Here is a 26,789-nt window from a genome sequence, read left to right on the forward strand (position 1 = left end):
TAAGGTCCCTGCCCTAGAAAACTCACAGACAAGAGCTTATTCAAGAAAAGAGTGGAAATGGCCTTGGACTGTCTGTTGACCTTGAGCTGTTGGTGAGATTTTTGGTGGATTGTGACTGAGCATCACTCATGAGCCCTTTGCCAGTCGTGTCCTTCAGGCAGGCCTGGCTGGTTGGTGCCATTTGGTTAAAGATGGGAAGTGATGGGGGAGGCACTGTGTGCTCTGAAGGTCACTGGGCAGGGCAGGGACGGGGCTGTGGCTGAGGTCAGGAGCTGAGTCTGGAGCCCCCAGGCCCTGGAATGTTCCCCCACAGCCCCACGTCCCAGGGGACACGCGAGTGCCTTCCCCCAGCAGTGAGCAACTGCTCCTGGCAGCGCTCCCTGTGCCAATGCAGTGCCACAGCAGAGCAGGTGACTCCCCTGTGTGCCCTGCAGGGTCTGCAGAGGTGTTGGACACCCAGGAGCACCCCTGAGCTGCTCGAGGCCAGCAGGGGCCTCAAGGAAAGGCCCAGGGCAGGAGAAAGTGGGCACAGGAGGCTGGGGAGCAGCCTGGACTGGAGGTGTGTGAGGAGCCACACCTGGGGCTGGGCACCAGGAGATGTCCTGGGGAGTGCTTGGGGCACAGGGCAGGTGGCACAGGGAGGTGGCACAGGGCAGGTGGCACAGGGAGGTGGCACAGGGAGGTGGCACAGGGGGGTGACACAGGGAGGGTGGCACAGGGAGGCTGGCACACCCCCAGGCAGGTTCTGGGCATCCTGAGTGCAGAGACTCAGTGCCCCTGACACCTCACTGTGCTGTGCCTGGTGAAAGGCCATATTTCAGCTGAATTCTTCCTCCAATGCCAGTCTCTGATTGGGAAAGCAGGGATCCTTTCCTGGCTGCCATAGTGAATTTTAGAGTGAGTTTTAGCATTTTGGGAAGGGTGGCAGTGCCAGAGTGGCACAGGGAGGGTGGCACAGGGAGGTGGCACAGGGAAGTGGCACAGGAGGGTGGCACAGGGAGGTGGCACAGGGAAGTGGCACAGGGAGGGTGGCACTGCCAGAGTGGCACAGGGAGGTGGCACAGGGGGCAGAGCCCGGGCTGCCCCTGGAGCTCCGAGCAGGCTGGTGCAAACCGGAGCTGCTCCTCCTCGGAGGCTCTCGGTGCTGCCCGGCCCTGCCTCGGGGCTCGGTGTCCGCTTACCGAGCATCAGTGTCCGGTTACCGCGCATCATCAGCGGTGCCCGGGACAGGGCAGGGCAGGAGCACTCGCTGGTTTGCTGGCACGCCAGCCGCTCTGCGATGCACTGCAGCAGAGCCCTTCTGAAAGCTCCTCAGCAAAAAGGACATTGCAGGGGAGGGACGGGGACCATGCACGCCCAGGGCGCAGAGATGCTGCTGCTGCTGCTGCTGCTGCTGCTGCTGCTGCTGCTGCTGCTGCAGGGCTGTGGCAGCCAAGGCTGGCCCGGGCTGCCTCCCTGCAGCCATTTACTGATTGAGTTGGCCAAGGCCATTGCCTCGTGCCGTGGGTGGATGCAGTGTCCTTCCCCTGGGTGTCCTTCAGGTGCAGCAGGGACAGGACCGTGCTGGTGTGTCCCCAGGGCCCAGGGCAGCCATCCAGGGAGCTGCCAGGCCCAGGAGCGGCTCCAGGAGGTGCAGGAGCCTGGGTCAGGAGCCACCACTGCAGCTCTGCTCTGCAGTGGCCTCGGGCAGGCTGCCCCAGCCTTGGGGACACGAGGGACAATGCAGCACCCCTGGAGCAGCAGGGACAGGGGCAAGGAGGCTGAGGAGAAGGAGAAGCCTGCTGCTGATGCAGTGCAGGGGATCCTTGGCTCGGTGCTGCAGCATGGGCAGGGCACCCTGCCTGTCCTGCAGGGCAAGGCTGAGATTAGGGCTGGTGCAGGCATTTATCTCCTGGGGGCTGGAGCTCTTCCCTTGGATTTCCCCCCAGCTGATTCCCTGTTGGAGCTGACAGCAAAAAGCTCAATTCCCTTCAACTGATCCACCAGAGACCCTTTGCTTCCAGCTCTCAGCCAGAGCTTCCCCAGGTGCCACTGAGGGGACTGTCCCACCTGTCCCCCTGTCACACCCTGGGTGCCTGCAGGGCTGGGGTTGGGATGGAGGAGGCCAGGAGATGTCACTGCCAGCACAAGGGGTCCCCTCTGCCTGGCTCCCAGCAGAGGGAAGCAGCAGCTCACCAGCCTGCAGCCCTGAGCAGCCCTGAGCCCCCCTGAGCTCCTCCTTTGGAACAACCAAACAAACCCCACAGCACCTGCCCAGGTAAAGATCGACTTCTCTTGCTGCTGGACAATCAAACTTTTAGCAGCAGGGAATTGTCCCCTGTAACTGCAGCAGCTGATCCCACCTGCAGGCTCTGTCCTTCACCTCAGGTGCTGTTCTTGGTTCAGTCCCTGCTGGATTCCTGAGAGAGCAAATGCTGAGCCTTGGGCTGTGCCTTTGGACTGGTTAGTGGCATGAGTGAATTGGGAAGGATCTTCCATTGTGCAGGAGGATATGGAGACCCTGCTTTTCTGAGGGAAATGAGTCCAGGCTGGTGGAAATGCTCAGAAAGTGGTGGGAGTGCAGATGGATGAACTTGGTGAACTGCAGTTGGCCCTAACTCAGCCCGAGGGAGCAAACAGAAATGACTTCAGCTTCTTGTGACTCTTTGCTCTTGTGACCTTAGCCCCAAAGTCTCTCTTTGCTCCTTTTGCCTCTTTTTGATCTGAAACTGGGTCTCCAGCTTGCTGCTCTCCATTTTTTCCATCAGCTAGTTGGCAGAATCCCCATGCCAGGCAGGCCCTGCTCCTGTGGCTGAGTGTGACAGTGTGACCTGTGGCTGAGTGTGACAGTGTGACCTGTGGGTGAGTGTGACAGTGTGACCCTGTGGTGAGTGTGAGTGTGACAGGGTGACCCTGAGTGTGAGTGTGACAGTGTGACCCTGTGGGTGAGTGTGACAGTGTGACCCTGTGGTGAGTGTGAGTGTGACAGGGTGACCCTGAGTGTGAGTGTGACGGGGTGACCTGTGGGTGAGTGTGAGTGTGACAGGGTGACCCTGTGGTGTGACAGTGTCACCCTGAGGGTGTGACACTGTGACCTGTGGCTGAGTGTGACAGTGTGGCCCTGCAGAGGAGGGACACAGCCCAGCAGGACATCAGCAGCTGTGTGAGGGGTGTCTGTTTGCTACAGGACTCATGTGGCTGCCATGCCCTCAGCAGCATTTCCCCCCTGAGACTACAGGAACAGGTTTTTCCATTGCAGAAAAAAAGCAGAAAATATGTTTAAGTCCCTCTGCTTTGGGCTTTTGCAGCCCAGTGGAATTGAGTGTCTCAGTCCCTCCAATCCTAACAGGGCAGCAGCAAGATGTGCCAGGTGTTGAGAGGTACCTGCACCTGCCAGCTGAGCCTTCCTGAGGAGCAAACCCCCTCCTCTTGCAGTGGTGCATGGCTGAGCAGGACCAGAGCCCAGAGGGAGGAGGGCACTCACAGGAGTGTGAGCAGCCTGATATTTCACTGGGAGCCTGGAACATCATCCCTGCTCTGTGCTTGAGCTGGTTCGGGTCCTTGTGCTGACCCTTCTGTTTGCTGCTCCTGCACCAGGGGAAATGTCCACAGGCTCTTCTACCTGCAGCACCCTGGGAAAGCTTTTGCAGAGATCCTGGGGCTCCCTGATCCTGTCACCCTGCTCTGTTCACACCTGTGCAGCTGCAGGTACGCTGTGCCCATCTCATAATGTGTGATTTGCCTCTACAGGGCGTGTGTGCAGCCGTGCATGGCTGCAGCAGAGGTGCCAGAGGGATCTGCAGGGCAGCTGAGCAGGGCTGCACCTGCACCTGGGCTCTCCAGCCAGCAGGTTCCTGACAGCTGAGGACTTGTCCTGTGCTGCTGCTCCAGTTCCAGCTGTCAATGTCCTCAGTCCCCAGCCCCTGTCCCCTCAATGCTGTCAGCAGAGCAGCAGGAGCCAGCTGCAGGGGAGGCAGTGCCAGGCTCAGGCTCCAGTGGGGTGGATCCCTCTGGAGAGTGAACCAGGCGCCTTCCCCTCCCTCCACAGCCTGCACTTCTAACAGCCAGTGCTGGGGGAGAGGAGGAGCCTTTTGGGAGAGGGGCTCCATGGACGGGCAGAGGAAATCCTCCAGAGCCTGTGGGGCGAGTTTGGGGTGTGTGCTCCAGCCCTGGGTCCTGCACCCAGGGTGTTCTGCTGCAGGATGGAGGGATGATGGATGGATGGAGGGATGATGGATGGATGGATGGACAGGGATGGATGGATGGATGGATGGATGGATGGATGGATGGATGGATGGATGGAGGGATGGATGGAGGGATGGAGGGATGGATGGATGGATGGATGGATGGATGATGGATGGATGGACAGGGATGGATGGAGGGATGGAGGGATGGATGGATGGAGGGATGGATGGATGGATGGATGGATGGATGGATGGATGGATCCCAGCTCCCAGCTCCTGGAGCCTCTGAGTGGATTGCACACTTGTGGGTGACATCCCTTTGCCAGGAATCCTCCATTCCTCATGTGGTCTTCCTCAGTGAAACACTGGATTCAGCCCTGGCACCGTGTGTGGCACTTCAGGGTGTCTGAGCTCCCCTGGTCCTGGAGCTGGGGCAGGAATCCCGAGCAGTGACAGGAACCAGGAGCTGTGACAGGAATCAGGAGCTGTGACAGGAATCCCGTGCTCCGTGTCCGTGTCCCCGCCGTCCCTGTTGTCCCCACGATCCCCGCAGTCCCCGCAATCCCCGCGGGGCTGGCGCTGCCTCCGGCCGGGCAGGGCTCAGGAAGAGCCTTCCCGGGGCTTGTCCGGGCTTGTCCGGGCCTGAGCCCGCCTCTGGCTCCGTGTGTGCGGCAGCCCCCGAGCCCCGGGACAGCCGCGGCGGCGGAGCCGAGCCCGGTGGAGGAGCCGAGCCCCGGTGCCTGCCCCGAGCCCGGTAAGCTCCGAGTCCCTGCCAGTCTGTCGTGCCGGGGTAAGGAATGTTTCCTTCTCCTTTCTCTCCCCTTCATCCTCTGTCGCCTTTTTCTTTCCAGCCCCTCGTGCAGAATTGCAGGCTGAATTTGGGGATGCTGGTCCGGTTTTGGGAACACTGGTCTGGTTTTGGGGATGCTGGTCAGGTTTTGGGGATGCTGGTCCGGTTTTGGGGACACTGGTCTAGATTTGGGGATGCTGGTCCAGATTTGGGGATGCTGGTCCAGTTTTGGGGATGCTGGTCTGGATTTGGGGATGCTGGTCCCATTTTGGGGATGCTGGTCCAGATTTGGGGATGCTGGTCCATTTTTGGGGATGCTGGTACAGATTTGGGGATGCTGGTCCCATTTTGGGGATGCTGGTCTGGATTTGGGGATGCCGGTCCGTTTTTGGGGACCCCAGGAAGCAGCAGCAGCAGCACCCAAAGAGCAGCAGTGTGCTCACACGTGGAGCTGCATAGGCTGGAGGCTCAGGGAGGGATCCCCAGGAGCTGGGCAGGAGCCTGGGGGAGCCCAGGCCCCTGGGTTTGGGTGGAATTGGGCTCTCTGTGGTGCATTGCCATGGCAGGTGTTCACAGGGGGAACATAAAGCTGCATGTTTCCTCCTTCCTGAGGAGCTGGCAGCTGTCCCCTCCCCTGCCACACTTGGCACAAGCTGTCCTGTCCATCCTGTCCCCAGAGCTGCTACCTGGCTCAGTGTGGTGCCTCCAGTCCCCTTTGTGCTGGTAAGGACAAATAACACAGCTCCAGTGCTCACCTGGGGGAGGAAAGCTCTGCTTTGCCTTTCTTCTAACAACAGGCCCACCCATGTTTTATATCTGATATAAAATGCATTCATTTGTAAGCAGCCTGCCTCTCATCTGCACAGTCAGTTTGATAATTTATTTGCTGTGTATATGCCAGGGCATTTTGGAGTTTCCAAAAGCAGTCAGTTTTGTAGGCAGGTCTGTGTTTCCTTGTGTTTTGAGGGTAAACCACCAGTAATCTTCTAGGAACTGGTACAGATCATTTCTTAATGCAAATGGAGAGAAGTTCACAACACATGAGCCATTGTTTTGTTTCCAAAGAGAGACTCAGCTGAAGGGGCTTATACAAGAGTGGGGATCTAATTCAGCTTTCAGGTTTATATATTTCTTTTTGTTTTCATTTGAATACATGGTGGGAGAAGTGACCAGGCATTCAACCTATGCCCAGCCTGCCTGGAGCAGCCTTCCCCCTGCAAAAAGAATCCTGCACCCAGTGGACCAGGGGAGGCTTTGGTGAGAGGAATTAGAGTTTAAAAATTCTATTCTACTGAAAATGGAGTTGGAATCTCTTCTGTGGGGCCTTCCTGAAGATGTTCCCCGTGGCGATGTGAGTCTGCTGCTGCTGTACCTCCACAGCTGAGGTGCAGGTTTCTCTCCTTGTCTGCAGTATTGCAGTGCACTCCTGGGGAGCTGTAAATGCATCTCTCAGGGCTGCTAAATGCATCTCCCAGGGCTGATAAATGCACCTCCAGGGCTGATAAATGCATCTCCCAGGCCCTTTCTGTTAGGGAGATGTAACCAGGGTCAGGCTGGGGGGAAGGTGTGGGAGCACCTGAGGGTGACAAAGGTGAAATTGGGTGGGTCTGGCCATGGAAGAAAGGAGAGAGGCATGTCCAGGGGGCTCTCCAGAGATCCCTCAGAGCCCTGATGAAGGAGGAGGCTGAGTCTAGCAAGGTAACAAAGGGTCTGTGGCAGTAAAATCTCTGCTGTGGATCAGCCTGGCAGCATCCTCTGTCCCAGCAGACTGATCTGGGGGCCAGGGCAGGAACATCTTGACTTGGATAAACTTGTTTTTCCAGGCCCACCTCGGGTGTAAGCCCCAGATTCCTGTTTGGGCTGACAGGCTGGAGCAGGGATGGGATGCTGAGAGCCCAGCCTGGCTCCTGAGAGCCCAGCCTGGCTGCTGAGCCCAGCCTAACCTGGCTCCTGGGCCCAGCCTAAGCTGCGCAGTGCTGGGTTAATGAGTCACGGCTCTCCCTGGCTGCAGCAGCCTGGACTCTGCCCAGGCTGTTTGAGCTCCTGAATCAGCAGAATCCCCCAGCCTGCTGTCCTCAGGCTGTCCTGGCTCTGCAGAGCAGGGCTGGCAGCAGCAGGGGCAGCTTTGCTTGCAGGAGCATCCCTGCAGCCGGGCTGGGCTGGGCTGGGCGCTGCTCACAGCCCAGGGCTGCAGGGCCGTGCTGTCTGCACCACAATGAACAGCTCTGGCAATGCACGGCTCTGCTCGGCTGCTGGTGGGGCTGAGAGCTCCTCAAGGACCCTCTCCAGGCAGTGTGGGCAGCACTGGTGTCCGTGGTGCCTGGCAAGGGAGCACAGAGCAGCTCTGGCAGAACATTCTGGCTCCTGCTCGAACCTTTGGGCTCGGTCTGTTTTATCTGAGCTGGCTCCCAGGGAGGGAGTGGTGTAAAGGGAAGAGATCACGCACCAAGCCCGTGCACCAAGGTGTGAAACACATTCTGGGTATGTGAAATACATTCTGGGTGGCACAAAGGTGCCCTTGTGGCCCCTGGGACAGGGCTGCTTTGAAAGCCCTGCAGTCAGAGCTTGGGATGTTGCTGCTGCACATCTCTGATCTCACCCGGGAGAGAAGAGGCTGGAAAAAAGTGAGGAAAGCTCTGCTACTCGTTGTTACTGCAAGGGGTAGAACAGAATTTCCTGGAATGTGGAAAGCAGAGTGTGGAGTTTCTGTTCTCTGCCACCTGTGGCTCAGGGCAAAGGTGTTGCCCCATTTCCCCAGGTGCTTCCCCATTGATTTCCAGCCTGGGAGTGGTGGCAGGGCTGGGAGGAGCCCCAGCCCCAGCAGAGGGTGGAACTGCCCCGGAGTTCAGGTGCCTGCCCTGGATCAGGCTGGAGCAGGAGCCTGGCAGCACCTGGGAGCCAGGTGGGCTCACCTGGGCCTGCCCGTGGACTCAGGGAGCTGGAGCAGCTCCTGGCACTGCCCTGGTAAATCTCTGTCCTCTCTGGGAGTGTCTGTGGTTGATTAAAGAAAGGGCAAAGGGAGGGGTTAAGCTGCTGTCTCGTATTTGGGGAGCTGGGGGAGCTTGGAGGAGAAGAAAGCAATGGGAGAAACACCACAATAGCAGGGCTCGATGGGCATTGCCAGGAGCCACAGCCCAGGGCCGTTTGCTGGGTGGTTTGGTGGATATTGCAGGAGAAGGTGGGGTAATAGAGCACTAACCTGAGAGGAAAGTCAGAGCAAACTCCCCTTGTTGGCAGCAGGAGGAAGGCACAGAGCTGGGAACGAGCTGAAGCAAATGTGCTTGATGAAATGAGGCTGTGGTACCGTGAATTTCTGTGCTGACAAAGGGAGTGCCGCAGATCTTACCTGGCAGGACCTTTTACCTTTCTTGGAATGCAGAATTTCTGTAACAGGAGAGGTTTGTCCACCTCCCACACCCCCCAGCTTGTTGTTTTGTGGTGACAGTTTCTTCCTAGGCTAATTCACTGTTATGTGAGCCACCAAACTGCTTTTCCTGCTGCCCTGTCACCCCCACAGTGAGGTTTAGCAGGGGCTTCCAGCCACCTTCCCCAGCAGAGGGGGGGGTTTGCTGTGATTTCTGCAGGCTGGGGGCCTCTCCCCAGGTAAAGCACCCCAACAGTCACTGGGAGGTGAAACAGGTCCTGTGTTCTCTTTTCCCTAAAGAGAAAATCGGCATTTTGGGGCAAATGCAGCCCTTAAATGGAAAATTCAACAAATTGTAAACTTTGAGTGGCACCTCTTTAAATTGTGCTTGTGAATTTATTTGTTTTCTCCTTTCCTAAAACACCAGGGATTCTTATGGGTTGCAAGCAGCAGAGGGGAGCTAAAATTGTCTGAAAAATTAAAAGCAGGGTCATTATCTTGCTGCAAAGTTGTTCCCTAAAACATCTTTCCCTGGCCCTGTCATTTTTAGTGTTTTTTAGTGGCTCACAGGAAAGTTTTACAGCTCCCAAAGCAGCAATTCTGCAGCCCTGTCTGTCCCCCGAGGAGGATGAGGGATGAAGCAGGACCTTCCTCTTCTGTACCAGACTGTTTTGCTCTCCTATGGCAGTGCTGGTCCCTGACCTGTACATTGCCTTTGGGATAGTCAGGGTTGTGCTGGTCCTGATGGGAAATGCTGGAGGGATGGTGAGGCCATTGTTTGACCAAGAAGCTCCTTCAGAGCGGGGCAGGACAGGCAGGTGGGTGCTCTTGTCAGGTCCTGGTCTTTGAGAATTCTTTGCTTTTCTCCTCAGGGTGAGAGGGTCCCGGCCAAGAAGGGATTTTTGATTACCTGGTGCAGCCTCCTGGGGATGGAGCCCTGGTGGGTGTCACTGGGGGGGTTGGATGGGCAGCCACAGCACCTGGTGTGAAAAACCCCAATCGCTTGTTTTTAGAATTTTAAAAGTTTAGTAGTAATAAAATGGCTACATAAAAATAGTAATACAATTAGAGTAATAATAATTTGGACAATTTGAATTAGGACAATATGAGACAACAAATACAAAGAGTTACAGACAGTCTGGGTACCTTTTCTGGGCAGACCGAGCCCAAAAAAGGCCCCACGTTAACAGAGGATTAACCTTTAAAAACAATAGCCTGTTGCATATTCATACACCTCATTAGTGATGCATAAACTCCATTCAAACACAGGATTCTGTCTGGTCATCATCAGCTTCTTCCTTCTAATCCTAATGGTGCCTTGGAGGTGGGAAGAAGTTCATTTCTTCTGGTAAGAGGGCAATAAATTCTTTTCTCTGAAAGATTCAGGTGTCCTGTGGCTGCTACCTGGTGTGAGTGCCTCATTCCTTCCTTAAAAAAACCCCACTCGTTCTTATTTTAACTACAAGAGTTACCTTTTAATTACAGGACTACATTTATTGTTAAAATGTTAATTCAGTGCTACTAATCAATACATCAAAATACACATGGTAAATATGAGTTTGAAACTGGGTGCACTGGGAGGGGGACGGAGGCTGTGGAGCCTGAGGATCCCGGTGGTGAGGTGTGCCCGGGGCTCCTCCTGAGCAGCACCTTTGCTCTCAGGTGTTGCACAAGAGGCCCTTGGGCAATCCCTCAGGCTGCCTTCTCACATGGGTCTGTGTTTCCAGGAGCTGAGGAATGCTGGATGAGCCCAGAGCTTGTGCAGCCCAGGCTGCTGACACAGAGGCCCCTGGACAGGTGAGCACTGGTGCCTCTCCCCTTGGTGTCCCAGTGAATTCCCTTTCTGCCCAGCCTGTGTGCCCCCTGTGCAGTGCACTGAGCACTCCAACAGTTTAAACAGGTTTGTAACCTTAATTATTCAGCATTTGGAAATGCTTTATTGTTCCACTGTCTTGCCTGAATGGTGGTGTGGGAGACCTGGGAGCTCACTGAGATAAATACAGATTACAGACGAGCCAGCCGTGTTTATCTTGTTAATATTGGTAATTTTTAGAGGCTCTAGCCAAGGGCTGGGGGTAAGGGACAGGACAACTGTTGATTTATGAGCTTCTTCTCCCTTGAAAGCTTTTCCTTCAGTACTGCTGCAGCTGCTCCCCTGACTCTGTGTTTGTCCCCAGACCCTGACCCCGTGTGAGTGAGGAGAGAGGAGGATTCACCACCTGCCCCAGCTCCCTGGTGCCAGCTGTGAGTGTTTCTTTGGCAGTGTCTTAGCTGGTTGTTGTGAGCAATGGTCAAGGAAGCAATCAGCAAGTATACTGCCCTAGAAGTGCTGCACATTGTTGGGCTTGGGCAGGAGTGCCAGGGGATGCCACTGCCACGGAGGAGAGGAGGAGCAGGAAACCGCAGGTTTTGTTCTTTCTTTGTCCTTCCCCAATGCCTCTGGAGGGCTCTGCTGCCCCTTCCCTGAGCAGAGCTCTCCTTTTCCTGCACCTTTCCCTGTTCAGAGCTCTCCTTTTCCTGCCCCTTTCCCTGAGCAGAGCTCTCCTTTTCCTGCACCTTTCCCTGTTCAGAGCTCTCCTTTTGCTGCCCCTTTCCCTGTGCAGAGCTGTCCCTTTGCTGCCCCTTTCCCTGTTCAGAGCTGTCCTTTTGCTGCACCTTTCCTGAGCAGAGCTCTCCTTTTCTTGCACCTTTCCCTGTTCAGAGCTCTCCTTTTCCTGCCCCTTTCCCTGTTCAGAGCTCTCCTTTTGCTGCCCCTTTCCCTGTTCAGAGCTCTCCTTTTGCTGCCCCTTTCCCTGTTCAGAGCTCTCCTTTTCCTGCCCCTTTCCCTGTTCAGAGCTCTCCTTTTGCTGCCCCTTTCCCTGTTCAGAGCTCTCCTTTTCCTGCCCCTTTCCCTGTTCAGAGCTCTCCTTTTGCAGCACCTTTCCCTGAGCAGAGCTCTCCTTTTGCTGCACCTTTCCCTGTTCAGAGCTCTCCTTTTCCTGCCCCTTTCCCTGTTCAGAGCTCTCCCTTTGCTGCCCTGTCCTTTTTCTGTTCCAAATCCCTTGCATTAAACACCTGGAGTGGTGCATCATGACCTTTCTCCAGCCTTTGGCTCTCATTCTCAGCTTTTCTGTCTCACCTGTGCTGAAACCACACCTGTGGGCAGCCCTGTCCCTTGCACAGGGGCTTGGATTGGCACTAAAAGCTACACCACAAAATTCCTAACATTTGGCCTATTTTATGACTGCTGAATAGAAGAGGTGCAATCCATACCTCGCTATTATAGATAATGAGAATGTTGGAGAAATATCACTGAAAACTGCACAAAGATCAGTGCAGGGGCACCTCTTTGCATTCTGTGTGAGTGCCCTTTCCTTTGCATTCTCTATAAAAGCCCTTTCCTTTGCATTCTCTATAAAAGCCCTTTCCAGTGCCCCCTCCCAAAGTGCCACCCCTCCCTCCATGCTGGAGGGTCTCATGGTCAGGTCCTAAATGTACCTTTTGCTGTTTGTTGGTGGCATGCTCTGTCTCATTATGGAATGTACAATATTAATATCTTTATTTTTCTCCACACAGCCGCAGCATGAAGGAATATCCCATATTAATCCCCTAATTTAAATTTGAAATTAATAACTATCACAGCGCTTGGAGCATCCTTTAATCCATTGATTGCTGCTGGCTTGGTTCCAGCAGTGTCACTAATCACATTCTGCCTGCAAAAAAAAAAAAAAAATTCTCCTTGCTGGTGCCTTTTCTTCTGAGGGCTGCTGGCTGGAATCCTTGAGCCACCTCTGCAGCCTGAGACACTTTCTGGTGCTGATGGGATTGTTTGGAATGCCTGAGCATCTCTGCTTGCTGGGGGAGTGCTCTGTGTGTGGGGTGCAAACTCTCTGTTCTGGGGTCCCTCTGGGGAAGGGAATGACTCAGTCCCGACCCAGCAGCTTCTCCCAGGGTCCTGTTTGTTCCTCCATCCCCACCCTGGGCCTGCCAGCAGCTGCAGGTTTGTGACTCCAGGAGCTGCCTCTTGTGTTGGTTGGGTTAAAGGGCATTTCCAGAGGACTGGGAGTAAATTAAAGTAGCTTTAATTCAACTTTTTTTTTCCAGTTAGTGTATCCAGAGGACGTGGAATAAACCAAAAGGAGCTGTAATTCCCTCATTTTCAGCTACTGTGATGACATGAGGGTGCCCTGGGTGGCACTGCCCCCCGGTTTTGGTGTGTGTGGCACCTCTGGCTCCTGGAGGAGAGCGGGAGCTGTTGGAATTCGGGGTGGATGGAATGGCTGCTCCCCTTTACCTGCCTGCCTGCCTTGCTGCTCCTTTCTCTAGGGACACACACACACAGGGAATGTGTTTCCTTGGGGTTTTTTTACTTCAGTCTTCTGAATCTCCTCGAAGAGATGGTTCTGAAGGCTCTGAGTGATCATCCTGGAGTTTCTGAGCAGCCCCTGGTGTCGTATCCAAACCTGTCAGTATTGGTGTCTATCCAAAATGGAAAGGAAGGGGTTAATCAAGTCAAGGGTTAGGTCCTTAATCTGTGCAAGAAATGTAGATTTTTATTTTTGTTTTTTGTCACATGCTGGAAAAAGCCCCAAAGGACAAGCGTGAGGTTTTCTCTCTCTCAGGACCTTCTCTGAACAGCTCCCCTGGCTTTCCTTGCAGCCCAGGCACTGACCCCGAGCATCAGCTGCTGACTTAGGAAAATGCTCCCATTCTCCTGGAGATGCAGAGCCCAGGTGCTGGTAAAATTCTTGGCTGTTTTTTTGGGGTTTTTTTTTCCCTGAATTGTTCCAACTCTGGGGTCAGGTTTGTGTTTCAGGTTTGTTCCCCCCCTGGCTGGGTCTCACCCAAACCCTGCGTGGGCACAGCTGGGCTGTGCTGAGGGTCGGGGGGAGATGGATTTGTGGGGATGGATTTGTGGGGATGGATTTGTGGGGATGGATTTGTGGAGATGGATTTGTGGAGATGGATTTGTGGAGATGGATTTGTGGAGATGGATTTGTGGAGATGGATTTGTGGAGATGGATTTATGGAAATGGATTTATAGAAAATTCCCTGTGCCAGGGAGGGTTTGCAGGATGGATTCCTCTGGGAAGGGTGGGACCTGTGTGTCTGTGGTGCTCTCGGGCTGAGCCCTGAGGAGCTGGGCAGTGTGGGGAGGAATCGTTCTGGCTCCCTTGGCTGGGACCAGCTGGGGGGTGTTTGAGGCACTGGAGGGTTCTGGTTGTTGCAGGGCTCGGCTGCTTTTTAACCTTTTTTCCATGGGTTCAGTGGAACTGGGCTGGAGATGGGGCAGCAATCCCTGGGCCAGCAGTGACCTCTGCTGGGGCCGGGCTGCCTGGGGATGCTGCGCTGGGAGCAGACGGTGTTTGTTCGTTTGTTCGTTTGTTTGTTTGTTCCTCCCTCTGTGGTGAAAGCTCAGGCTCTCCTCCCTGGCCAGCCCTGAGCTGGGCTTTGAGCATTTCAGGGGAGTGAAACAGAGCCAGAGCAGAACTTCTGCTCGTGTGCCTTTCCCATGGGGTGTCTCCATCTCTGATCAAAGTGTCTCCCTGCTGTGGCACCACATCCAGGGCAGCAGCAGGCCTGTGGAGGCTCTGTCTGTGACGTGCAGAGCTGCTGTGGGCTCTCAGCTCCTAATCTTCACTAAAAAGCCCCCAGGCATATGACCAGGTTCCCAGTTAATGGAGAACTCTGCCTCAGCCCAGCTTCCTACCCAGCTGCAAAGGCAAAGTAAAAACTTGTTTAAAAAAAAATAAATTAAAAGGTTATATCAGTACATTCTGTCTCACAGAGGAGGTAAATTTATGTAGTTACAGCTCACCCAGTGCTTTATAAGATGCAGAGTGCAGCCTGTGTGTCAGAAAGCTCTTTTAGTAGCTGGTGGGGTGAATCCCAGTCATTAAAAAAGATTTTCTGTGTCTTTTCACCAAATACCATGTTGCTTCATCTCCCTATGCTGTAAAAAGCAAATGAAGGTGAAATTCTGAAAGGAGAATTTTCATTGTGTGCATTGCTGTGTGACAAACCACTTCCTTAGATTTTTGTTCCTGAGCTGCAGACAATGCTGCCTTTGAGCTGAGTTGTGTCTTTGGGCACTTCCCAGATATTCCTGTTCCCTGGGCAGCTGCAGATTCCTTGGGGCCGGGGGAGGAATTAAAGGGAGGATTTGCTCGGGCAGAGGCAGCTGCTCCCCTGCCCTGCAGAGAGGAGGGGACAGCATCAGGTGCAGAAGTGCCACAGAGATGCTGCTGAGAGAATGGGAGGTGATGGGGATCTTTAGTGAGAATTCTTTGCATTTTGTTGCTCAGTTTTGAAGCACAAACTCTGAGTGTGGCCTGCTGCTGAGTGGTGACTTCTGTGTGCAAACTTCCCTTACTCCTGTTTGAGAAAACAGGGAGAGACCTGGCAGAAAATCCTCTGCCTGTCCCATTTCTGATTGTTGAGGCAAAGATCCATTCCTCTGGGTTTTAGTGCAACAATTTAGGATGACCTGACAAGCCTTTTTTAAAGAATATTTTAGAATATCTGAATCACAGCCACAAGTCAGTGGAAATGCAAGTTCTGGATTTATCTTGGTTCTCTATCTGGCAAGACTTAATTAAGCTGTGTTGTGGAGCCTCATCCATCACCCAGAATAAAAGCAGCGCTCTCCAGGCAGGGTGTTTGCTGATGTGGTTTGTCTGGATGTCTGTGGTAGGCTGGGCTTGTGCTATAAAAGTGGGGAAAAGGGAAACCAGGGAACAAGGAGGAAGCCAAGAATGTGTGAGAGCAACAACTGCGAATGCAGCCCTGACAAAGCTTTGTGGGTTTGTTGTTTTTTTTTTTTTTTCTTTTTTTGAGGTAGCTAAAGAAAGCCTGCAATAGTGATAAAGTTAAAAAAGCTGTTGGTGTCAGATTGTGTGCAGGGCAAATGCAGCTTCCTTTTTCCATAAAGAACATGCAGGGGGCATCACGCTCCGAAATAAATTCCTCAAAGAGTAAAGGCTGCTTGACTGAAGTTTAACCGAGTTTAATTGAGGTACGTTGGAAGAAGACCTTGTTTCCAAAGGCAGCAGTTTGTGTACAAATCAGTGAATAAATCCCGGTGGCTCTGGCTCAGCAGGAGCAGAGCTGCGCGCTGTCCTTGGGCAGGAGGCGTCCGTAGCAAAGGAAGGGAACAGCAGCAGCCCAGGGCTTTGTTCCTTGTGCTCCCGGCGGCCGGGGAGGGAGTTTTGATTGAAGGAAAAGAAAAGGAAAAAAAAAAACAAAACAAAAAAAAGGGTTTTCTGTGCTGCGGGGCGGTGGTGGGTGCGCCCCGTGCGCCCGGCGGGAGCGGCTCCCGGTCCCGGTCCTTGTCCCGATCCTTGTCCCCGTCCCGATCCCTGTCCTGGTCCTGGTCCCGGTCCCGGTCCCTGCGGGGATTCCCTCGGCACCGAAGGGGCCGGGCCGCTCTCACATGACGGCGGGGGCGGGCCGGGCCCCGCCGCTCCCGGGGCTCTCCTGCGGCTGCCGCGCTGCCTTCCCGGCCGGTGCCGGCTCCGGGAGAGCGCTCCGGTCACCGCGGACACAGCGCTGCCTTCCCGGCCGGTGCCGGCTCCGGTCACTGCGGACACAGCGCTGCCTTCCCGGCCGGTGCCGGCTCCGGTCACTGCGGACACAGCGCTGCCTTCCCGGCCGGTGCCGGCTCCGCTCACCGCGGACACAGCGCTGCCTTCCCGGCCGGTGCCGGCTCCGGTCACCGCGGACACAGCGCTGCCTTCCCGGCCGGTGCCGGCTCCGCTCACCGCGGACACAGCGCTGCGGCCGGACCGGACCGGACACTCCGGCAGAGCGCGCCCGACCCGCGGGGCTGCTGAACCCCCGCTGTCCCCTCCCTCCGTCCCGCTGTCCCCTCGGTCCCTTCGCGGTGCCCTCGCCCCATCCCGCTGTCCCCCCGCTCCTCTCCTTTGTCCCTCGCTGTCCCTCCCTCCATCCCTCTGTCCCCTCGCTCCCTTCGCGGTGCCCTCGCTCCTCTCCGCTGTCCCCTCGCTCCTCCCCTCTGTCCCCGCACTGTCCCCTCTGTCCCCGCACTGTCCCCACGCTCTCCCCGTTCTGTCCCCGTTCAGTCCCGGCCATGCCGTCCCCGCTGCCGCCCACGCCGGTGCTGCTGGCGGAGCGGGTGCCGGTGCTGCTGTCGTGCGCGCTGTCCTGCGCGGGCTCGGCGCTCCTGCTCTGCTCCCAGGCGCTCTGGCCGGAGCTGCGGACGCGCCCGCGGCAGCTGCTGCTGCACCTGAGCCTGGCCGACCTGCTCTCCGCCCTCTCCTACTTCTACGGCGTGCTCAGGGACTTCCAGGGCACCTCGTGGGACTGCGTCCTGCAGGGAGCCCTGTCCACCTTCGCCAACACCAGCTCCTTCTTCTGGACCATGGCCATCGCCCTCTACCTGTACCTGAGCATCGTCAGGGGCTCCCCCGCGGGCCAGGGCTTGCTCTGGGGCTTCCACGCCGTCAGGTGGGTGCTGTGTGCTGTGCTGGGACCCCCAGGTGCCCCCAGCCTGTGCTGGGTGTCCCTTGAGTTCTCTGTGCTTTCCCTCTGCTCCTCTTCCCCTCAGATTCCTTTTGAACAGGGATTTTGGTGTCTTTAAACTGACCAACCCTGCTTGTTCCCCCTTTCCCTTCCCAAGTGAGCAGTTGGAGACGTGGAAAAGTTGGTTTTTTTGTTCAAGGTCACTTAGAAAAATCTCTGGCAAGTTCCAATGACTGGAAATCCTGGCTTTGCTTTCCCTGCAGTCTGCTCTGATGTTGTAAAAATAATATAACAAACCTTGTGTCTGTGATACCTGCCCGCTGCTGCCCAAGCTTCTGTGTTTGGGATCTGTTTCCACAGGTCCCCCACTCCCGTGTCAGCCTGGCGTGTGGATCCTCCCCCTCTGCCCAGGCAGGCTGCTGTAATCCCACACTCACAGGAAAACGCTCCTCACAAGTGATGAAACTGCTAGGGAAGCACTTTGGAGGTTGTTTTGGCATGTTTGATTGAAAGCAAGACAAACCAGTCCACAGTGAGGCTTTATGTCTCAGTTTCTGCTATTTAGGGCGCTGATTTTCCACATCATGTTTAGTAAAAGCTTTCATTATGCAATTGGAGCTTGTGGAATCATGTGCTACGTCCACGCTGAGCAAAACAGTGATCCCTTAGTCCCCTGTGCTGCCAAGCTTCTGCAATAAATTATAAGAGCAGTGATCTGCTTTAAAAGGGAATTAAAAAAAAAAAAAAGCCCTCAGGACAAGTAGAGAATTTTCTTTGGTTTCTTAGTCAAATATTTGACACCTTTTAGTTTCAAACAGCATCGTTTGGCAGATGGTTGCAGCAGAGCTGAGTCCAGGTGAGGATGGGCAGAGAGGCCTCTTGAGGTGCTGAGTGTGAGCCAGGGGGGAGCTCCAGCCCTGGAATTGCTGCTGGTGAGGGGCTGGGGGGCTGCACAGGGCCCTGGGCACCCCAGGCTGCTGCTGGAGCTAGGGGAAGGTGCACTGCAGCAGAATTTCTGTTTTCCCACCTCCAGCAAAGGAGAGTTGCACTCTGAGCGCTGTGGTGAGGACAGGGTGCTGCTGAAGAGCCACATGTTGCTTAATGGATGTAAAACCCGAGTCTGGCTCCTTCCTGGGCATCCTGGCTCCATCAGGCACATCAAAGAGCTCAGGCAAATCCGGCCTTGTTGTGATTTCCCCGTCTGCTAATTGCCTGCGTGGCTTTTGTCTGTGCTTCAGTTTCTCCGTCTGGTTCAATGCTCCTCAGCCTTGTCAGCCACCAAGTGTGGAGAGAAACAGAGGCACTGAAACAGTGCTGGCTGCAGTCTGTGCCCTGCCTGGAAACTAAAACTCCTGCGAGGGAGATTGCTCTACCCCTGGCACGGAGGGAGAGGTGCTCTGGGGGGGTTTGTTCCGTTTATTTTCAGTTCTTTACAATGAAAATGAAATGCCATCTTCGGTCCTTGCTATTGATCAGCACCATCTGCTCTATTTAAAGGCTGCTGAGCACCTGTGATCAGGTTCTGCTTAGCAAACCCCTCCTGCTCTGTGTTTAAAGGTGTTTCTGCTTTATGATGTGTCTGAAAAGCCAGAGACAACAAGTGAGGGCGTGTTCTCTGCCCATCCCCTCGTGACACATCACCCTGCTTTCCTTCCCTGCACTTCGGTGGTTACCCGAGAAATTAAATTCTGGGCACAGTGCTGGGTGATGGAGCTGACTAAACACATGTTGGAAGGGAGAACCTGGAATTTTCCTGAGGGAAGTCAGGATGTCACCGTGGCTCAAACCCGTCAGGCAGGTTTGTGCCGCAGGGATTCCTGTGGGAACACATCCACCAATTCCAGGCTGCAGAGCCGCAGCAGCCTCTGCTTTGGTTCTAAACCTGTTGAGCTCAGATGAGCTTTGAAAACAAGGCTGCAGCCAGCTTTGGGAGCCCTTAGGTAGCTGCAGAATGTGAGTTCTGGCAGTGCCAATGGCCAGGCTGCCTCACTGCTGCTGAACTTCCCAGGGTCAGGTATCACCTGCTGGGAAACATCACCTTTGTTGGGAGAGGAGTTCATCCAAACTTGGGCTGAGGAATGGACCAGGCAGAGCCCACCTGGGGTTGTTTCCTGCTTGGCTTTTGGTGCCAATTGCTGGCAATATTTTGAAGGGTTTTCATTAAATGATCAGGCTGTGCAGATCATTTTAACCATAAATACGCTTTAAAAAAATCTATATCATATGCATACTTATATATTAAAATATATGAAATACATACATATATATACACACACATTTATAACCATGCATATATATTCATGTTATATATTAAAATATATGTTATATATATATATAAAATATTCATGTATATATAAAATATTCTATTCATGTTATATATTAAAATATATGTTTTATATATATATATATAAATACACATTTATAACCATGCATATATATTCATGTTATATATTAAAATATATGTTTTTTATATATATTATATACAAATACACATTTATAACCATGCATATCTATTCATGTCCATGGGGTGCCTGGGCTCCTTTCATGCCCTACTCCTCATCTCACTCCTTCCTGGGCTGCCTCCTGCAGGATTGGACTGGGGCAGATTTGGAATTCTGGTTACAAAGTGTGCTCAGAGCTCCTTCCTGGACCTGCCTGGGATGTCCAGGATTTTTCCCTCCTTGCAAATTCCTGTCCCCAGAAGGAGCTGCCTGCCACAGGATGGCTCCTTGGCTAACCTGTGCAGGCAGGTGACAGCAAATCACCTGCTTGGGAGAGCCCCCGGGGGGAAAAGCAGTGCAGCACAAATCAAAATGTGCTCATTGGGCAATCTGACCCCAGAAAAGCGGGGCAAGTCGAGCTGAACGCTGCTGGATGAGAAGCGTCCTCACCTTGCCTTGTTTTGGTGTGGCTGTGCAAAGATCTGCTGGGTTGGAGGGTTTTTTTATTCATAAACCACCAGGAGCTGTGTTGGAGGAATAAATGCTGCTGTGTCTGCCTTGCAGGTTGGATTTCCAGCCTTTGTACAGGAAGGAGGAGTCACCTTCCTTTCCCTCCCAGTGTTTGCATCCAGGCGTGCTGTGGAGAAGCCCAGCTACAGAATTGCTCTTTGGGATTTAGGGGGATGTTTCTGCTCTCTGTTATCCCTTTTATTTCAGTGCTCACACACACCTTGGGTGCTGATCTGTCCTGATTCAGTTCCTCCACTCCTAGTTCAGTGAAAGCTCTGACATTTGGGAGCCCTCCTGAATCTGTCACTTTGGAGCTCCTGAGAACAACTGAATCTCCAGTCTCAGTTCTCCTTTCCAGCTCCTGAAATGGAGCTGAACTTCACAGAAACGTCTGATTCCTCCCCAGGTCCTCTCTGATTTCCCTCTCTTGGTAATCCTTTTGCCTGGTGTCAGTGGTAAATGTCCATCTGATCCCCGAGTGCTATTCCAGTGAGGATTAACTTCTGTTCATGCTGCGGTTTTGTTCTTCCTTTCCCCAGTTTTCTCCTGGAGGTTTTTAAGTCCCTTTCTCAGTGCTGAGTTGTTTCCTCCTGTGGCCTCTGTGTGTCTGTGCTCACTGTCCTGCCTTACATCCACACACCATCATTTCACCTGCTTTTATCATCGTTCTTTTGCAGTTTCAGCTCACTGTTGAGATCATTATTTGTAAAATCGTGTAAAATTAGTTTCTCCATTCACTTCCTTTTTCTTGCTGCCTTTGTGCCTTTGCATGGTTTCTTTTAGGAAGTGCCATTTCTCTTGAATTCTTTACCTTAGTGCCCGGTCCTTGCAGCAGTGCTGAGGGTGGAATGTCTTTGCATTTGCAGTTGTTTTCTGAGAAATCCCCAGTTTCACCAAAAGGGCTCCTGAACTGTGTGGAAACTTTCGTGGTGGTGGTGGTGGTGGTGACGTTTGGGATGTTTTTAGAAGTCTGCTCTGATAACAGAGTGGGGAGGGCTTCCTGCAGCACCACTGTCCTTAAATAACAGCCCTGGCTTGGAATAGCCTGTTCTGAGCTGAGCCCTGAGACAAAATGTTCCACAGGGGCTGCACAGTTGACTCTAAAGTTTTTTACAGCCTTATATTTGTTTATTTTGTCAGTAGGTGAATCCAGACATTATTTAAGAGTAGGAAATGGGGTATTTTTGAAATCTAATATCATGGGATTATCTCTGGTGCTACAGTTGGGCTGTGGAGTTCCAGATAATCTGCTCAAGGCAGCTGCTCTTTGCCTACCTGGTCTGGAGTCTGATTTTTGGGGGCAAGATCCTCTCCATGCTCTCTGCAGCCGCTCCAGGCTGTCAGAGGAGGGCTGTATGAGAGGAAGCGGTCATGGATTTGTTTTTGTGCACCTGGCAGAGAGGAGGGCAGTGCTGGAAGCCCAGCCTGGGCTGGGGTGGCCCTGGGGCCGCAGGTGACACACTCAGCTGGATGCAGGGCACTGGAATTTCTGTTTGGGCCGGTGGGATTCCTCTGCTCTTCCTCATGGTTTCTTGTGGGCAGCCCAAGCTGCTGAGTGACTTCATTCAAGTGTGTCACCACAGTTATTTTTCTTCTAAATGCTTCCCTGTGTTTGCCTCTGCCATCAAGTGAGAAGCCAAAGTCACAGCTCCAAGTTTTATGGATGTGGCTCCACTTTGCTTTCTCAGCTTTTTGCTGTTACTCCCAGTACTTTTCCCTGCCTCTTCACCCTTCAGAAATCATATTTTTGCTCCCAATATACTGACTACATCTCCACTTAAAAGCAAAGCAAGAAAACACACCACTGACAGAATGAAGTTGTGGATTTCTTTGAGTGCAGAATTTCACTTTGGAATAGGAAGGTGGGACTTGGCTGCTTGTGCTCTGAAGGCTCAGGATCAGCTGGCTGTGTCCTGCAGGAAAATCACATTTTACAGTGCCCTGGCCCTGTGTAATCCCCCCCTCCCTGTGTCCAGGGGGGAGTGGGGAAGGGCAGGAGGTGGGGATGGGTCCTGCTGCCCTGGCAGGGCCAGGAGTGCAGCAATCCCTGCCCCTCTGCCCTGGGGCTGGGCTCACACTCCCACAGGCTCCCCAGGAGTGCATTTGGAACATTCCCTGCCCAGGACCTGCTGGCACTTCCCTCTCTGCTGCTGGGCTGGGATAAGCACTGGGATCCTGCCTGGGGGACAGTCCCTGTGTGTTCACAGGAGTCTGAGGGGACAGACGAGGGTCTGACTCCATGGTTCAGAGGCTGATTTATTATTTTATATTATATATTATATTAAAACTATACTAAAAGAATAGAAGAAAGGAATTCATCAGAAGGCTGGCTAAGAATAGAAAAAGAAGGAATGATAACAAAGGTTTGTGTCTTGGACAGTGAGTCCGAACCAGCTGGGCTGTGATTGGCCATTAATTAGAAACAACCACATGAGCCCAATCCCAGATGCACCTGTTGCATCCCACAGCAGCAGATAACCATTGGTTGCATTTTGTTCCTGAGGCCTCTCAGCTCCTCAGGAGACAGAATCCTAAGGAAAGCATTTTCCATAGAAGGTGTCTGTGGGACAGCGCCCGGCTCTGCCACCATTTCCTGAGCTGTGGGGGCTCAGCTGGGGAGGTCCCCGGCTCAGCCCCCTCCCTGTGTGTCCCCCCAGCTGGGGTGTCCCCCTGGCCATCACGGTGGCTGCTGTGGCTCTCAGGAAGATCGGCTACGACGCCTCCAACGTCTCCGTGGGCTGGTGCTGGATCAACCTGGACGCCGAGGATCGGCTGCTGTGGATGCTGCTGGCAGGAAAGCTCTGGGAGATCCTGGCCTATGTCACCCTGCCGGTGCTCTACCTCCTCATCAGGAAGCACATTAGCAGGGCTGTGAGTATTTGCTGGGTGGTTCTGTCCCCCCACACTCTGCACGTCTCGCTCCTTGTTCAGGCAGGAGGGGCCTCACAGCACTGGAATGTCCCTGGGAGCAGCAGTGCCCTGATCCAGCAGCACCATCACACAGGGACTCGGCACGAGCAGAATGAAAAGCCCTTTGAAAACGAGCAGGGGTTGTGGGATGCTCGTGAGGGAAATGCTACAGTAAGAATTGAAACAGAATGTGAAGGACGAATTCAGCTTTAATCAGTTTTCTGCAGTTCCACTTGTACCAAGGTTGGAATTCTCAATCCCCAGTCCTTTTAGTGTCTCCAGTGAGAGTTTGTGCTTGTGAATGTTATTTTGTGCTGCAGCTCAAAGCTGCATTTGGGAGTCCAGGCACTGGATGGCTCTGGGCTCCATACAGGAGACTCCCTGTCCTGGCAGGGTTTGGAATTCAGAGTTCAGTTGTTCTGTTCCTTGAGTACACACAGAATCCAGGCATCTAGAGCAGCATTTGCATAGCACACAAATCCAGATCAGAGTGGCAGAGGGAGCTGCACCCAGAGATTCTTTTTCTCTCAGCTGGGTTAGGGGAAAAAGCCCCATGTGTGGGTAGGTGTCCTTCTGGAAATTCTGCCTCTGCTTGGGGTGCAGCTGTGGTGGTGGTGGTGGGGATGAGCCCAGCCCTGGTTAGGGCAGGATCCTGCAGATGATTTGGAAGAATGAGGTGATTTTCAGCAGCCCTGAGAGGGAAGGGAAGGGAAGGGAAGGGAAGGGAAGGGAAGGGAAGGGAAGGGAAGGGAAGCAGAGCTGGGGGGGTTTGCTGGTGGCCTGTCAGCATCACCTGGCGTGCAGCAGGCAGGACACGGTGTCCCAGCCTGGGCACAGATAGCAGCGTGACCTGCTGGAAACCTGAGCCGGCTCCTGCCTCTGCCAGGACTGCTGGGCACGCTGCTGTCCCTGAGCAGGGCTGGGGACAGGGCTGGGGACAGGGCTGGGCACGCTGCTGTCCCTCCCCAGGGCTGGGGACATTGCTGGGCACGCTGCTGTCCCTCCCCAGGGCTGGGGACATTGCTGGGCACGCTGCTGTCCCTGAGCAGGGCTGGGGACAGGGCTGGGAGCAGGGCTGGGCACGCTGCTGTCCCTGAGCAGGGCTGGGGACAGGGCTGGGGACATTGCTGGACATGCTGCTGTCCCTCCCCAGGGCTGGGGACATTGCTGGACACGCTGCTGTCCCTCCCCAGGGCTGGGAGCAGGGCTGGGGGTGGCTGGCCCCGTTGTCACCTCGGGATCAGAGCAGCACAGGGAGCTGTCCCTGCGTGCCTTCAGCAGCAATGTCACTGTCCCCAAAGGCAGAGAGTGGCTGCTGCTCTGCACTGCAGGCTGCTCCCCTCCTGAGGGTTCCTTGGCTCTGGGCAGGGGCGCTGGGGCTGTGCCACGCCTGCAGGCTCCTGCTCACCCCTGTCCTGTCCCTGTCCCCGTCCCTGTCCCTGCAGCACGCTGCCCTCTCCGAGTACCGCCCCATCCTGCCCGCAGCCCCTGCCCTGCGGCCCCGCACCAGCGTGGCGGACAAGAAGCTGATCCTCATCCCCCTCATCTTCATCTTCCTCCGCATCTGGAGCACGGTGCGCTTCGTGCTGACCCTGTGCGACTCCCCAGCCGTGCAGAACCCCGTCCTGGTCGTGCTGCACGTGAGTGTTCGCTGGGAATGCATCCCCGGGCCGGGGCAGGGCAGGGCGGGTGGCACCGGGCGTTGCAGGGGCAGCTGCTGCCCCCAGGTGATGCCCGGGCAGCAGCAGCAGCAGCAGCGCTGCAGCAGAGGCAGCAATGCAGCAGGAGCTGCTCCAGCAGCATCTAGTGGCTGCGGAGGAAAGCTGCACTGGCAGGGATGGACAGCGGGAATGTTGGCTTGGCTGTGCTGTCTGTCCTCCAGCAGGGCTCAGCCTGTGCCTGCCCTACGCCGGTGCCAGCACACAACAGCCCCCGGGCTGCCTTTGGGTGCTTTTTGGGAAAAACAAAACCCCTCATTTTTCTGAATTGCTTGTCCTCAGAGCCTGCCCTACACCATTGCCAGCACACAGCAGCCCCTGCTCTGCCTTTGGGTGCTTTTTGGGAAAAACCCCTCATTTTTCTGAATTGCTTGTCCTCAGAGCCTGCCCTACACCATTGCCAGCACACAGCAGCCCCTGCTCTGCTTTTGGGTACTTTTTGGGGAAAACCCCTCATTTCTCTGAGTCCCTTGTGCCCAGAGGCGGTGGCCGTGCCCCTGTGGCGTGGTGTGAGCTGTTCTCTGGGGCTGCCCCGGTGATTGCTGCGCTGCCCTCGCAGGGGATCGGGAACACCTTCCAAGGAGGAGCCAACTGCATCCTGTTCGTGCTGTGCACCCGGGCCGTGCGGGGCCGCCTGCTGGCCCTGCTCTGCTGCAGCCCCTCTGCAGGGCTGCCCTGGCCTGGCCAGGGCCCCCCCAGCTCCTGGCAGCACCCCCAGACCCACCGGGATGGGGACAAGGACAAGGACCTGGACGTGCCGAAGCCGCTGCTGCCCAGCACCTGAGCTGGCCCTGGCTGCTGCTGATTCCTCCTCCATGGTAATTCCAGTGTGAGCTTTTCCTTCTCCCATGGTAATTCCAGTGTGAGCTTTTCCTCCTCCCGTGGTAATTCCAGTGTGAGCCTTTCCTCCTCCATGGTAATTCCAGTGTGAGCTTTTCCTCCTCCCTGTCCTGTCCCTGTCCCTGCAGTGACTGTCACTGTCCTGTCCCCGTCCCTGCAGGTGCAGGGTGCTGGCACAGCCCTGCAGTGACTGTCACTGTTCCGTCCCTGTCCCTGCAGTGACTGTCCCTGTTCCTGGGGTGGCTCTCACTGTCCCTGTCCTGTCCCTGTCCCTGCAGGTGCAGGGTGCTGGCACAGCCCTGCAGTGACTGTCACTGTTCCGTCTCTGTCCCTGCAGTGACTGTCCCTGTTCCTGGGGTGGCTCTCACTGTCCCTGTTCTGTCCCTGTCCTGTCCCTGCAGGTGCCGGCTGCTGTGACAGCCCCACAGAGGGAGCTGCAGCCCGGGGAAAGCGGCGTTGGAGAGGCTGAGCCTCGGGCAGGTCCCGGAGCTGCTGGGCTGTGTCGGGATCCCCCGGAACGCGCTGCGCTCCTGTTTGTCTCCCCTCCTTCCCTCCGGGAAGCTGAACCCTTGGTCGGGGTCTGTCGTTTGCTGCCTGCCCAGGCTGATGCGGTGAGTTCTGAGGTGGCCAAGCCCCAGCCAGGAGGCTCCAGGAGCTGCTGGAAGGACTGTCCTGGGCATGGCCCTCGGTGGAGCTGAGAGCCCCGGGAGCTCCAGCCTGGCTCTGCTCTGCACTTGGACTGGGACAGGACAATGTTCACTTTGTGCTGCTGCTGGATGGTGCCTCTGGATGCTGATCCCTCCTCTCTGGTGTTTAGGGGCTGTCACCATTGGGGTTCTTTGGGTTCTTTGGGGTTTTTGGGCTCTCCCGGGGGAATCAGAGCCCTGCAGGTCCCGCAGGGATTGGGGATGTGCCCCAGGCTCCAGCAGGGCAGTGCCCGGCCCGGAGCTCAGCTCCTGGGCTTTGTCTGTGCCTTGGGACTGCTGGATCACACTGGGCAGGGGCTGTGTGTGCCATTTGCAGATAATGTTTTACCTCATTCACAGCTCTTCGCTTGTGTTTTTTAAGTATTTTCTCCGAGTTTTACAAAATAAAGGTCGGTTTCTTTACCAGGACACTGCCCAGCATTGCATTTGTGCAGCACAGCCAGGATCTGCTCTGGTTCTGGTTCCAGAGCCCAGCTCTGCTGCTGTTCCCTGCAGAGCCCTCCTGGATCCAGCCCTTTCCTCTTGCTGGGCATCAAATCTCCCTCTCCCTGTTGGACTGGAACCCATTTGGACAGCTGGTAAAGCAGGGTCTGTGCATGACTTGTTCTCAGGCAGATCATGAATTTCTGAAATCCTTGTTTCGCCTAAGGCTGTAGCTCAGGGGCCCAGGATATTGAATTATCCCTGCCTGAGCATGCAATTCCTTCCCAAAATGCAGGTGAGGAGGTGTCACTGGTGGATGTATTCTGTGGGGTGTCTCCTCAGGGTGGGCATTGCAATGAGCTCCCTGCAGCAGGGCTGGCTGCCAGCTCCTGCCCAAACACCACATCTTAGAGCCCACCACTGCCCTTCTCCAGCACATTTACTGTCCTGCACACCAAGTTTC

At 54.9% G+C, this 26,789-nt stretch overlaps 1 protein-coding gene and 1 long non-coding RNA gene across 2 annotated transcripts; both read left to right on the forward strand.

Annotated features, from left to right (window-relative positions):
- Positions 1–9,198: 9,198 nt before the first annotated feature.
- Positions 9,199–12,807, forward strand: LOC139600597 (uncharacterized). Its single transcript, XR_011682614.1, has 3 exons — positions 9,199–9,257; positions 10,045–10,114; positions 10,495–12,807. It is a non-coding gene; the product is annotated as an uncharacterized lncRNA (long non-coding RNA).
- A 493-nt stretch (positions 12,808–13,300) lies between these two features.
- GPR157 (G protein-coupled receptor 157) lies at positions 13,301–26,311 on the forward strand. The gene is made up of 5 exons (XM_071448983.1): positions 13,301–16,762; positions 22,386–22,599; positions 24,084–24,278; positions 24,916–25,174; positions 25,598–26,311. Exons 1-4 carry the CDS (start codon positions 15,729–15,731, stop codon positions 25,138–25,140), a joined length of 1,668 nt encoding a protein of 555 aa, XP_071305084.1. The 5' UTR covers positions 13,301–15,728; the 3' UTR covers positions 25,141–25,174; positions 25,598–26,311.
- Positions 26,312–26,789: the final 478 nt, after the last annotated feature.

Source organism: Agelaius tricolor, unplaced genomic scaffold (genome assembly GCF_023055355.1).
Source record: "Agelaius tricolor isolate 1412-34295 unplaced genomic scaffold, bAgeTri1.0.p SCAF_28, whole genome shotgun sequence".
Classification (NCBI taxonomy): Eukaryota; Metazoa; Chordata; class Aves; order Passeriformes; family Icteridae; genus Agelaius; species Agelaius tricolor.

Bases quoted from the DNA above. Each gene is read 5' to 3' on its own strand.
- GPR157 (XM_071448983.1), top strand. From the start codon at position 15,729: ATGACGGCGGGGGCGGGCCGGGCCCCGCCGCTCCCGGGGCTCTCCTGC. The intron at 16,763-22,385 runs GTGGGTGCTGTG...GTGTCCCCCCAG, and splicing joins TGGGGCTTCCACGCCGTCAG to CTGGGGTGTCCCCCTGGCCA. The intron at 22,600-24,083 runs GTGAGTATTTGC...CTGTCCCTGCAG, and splicing joins GGAAGCACATTAGCAGGGCT to CACGCTGCCCTCTCCGAGTA.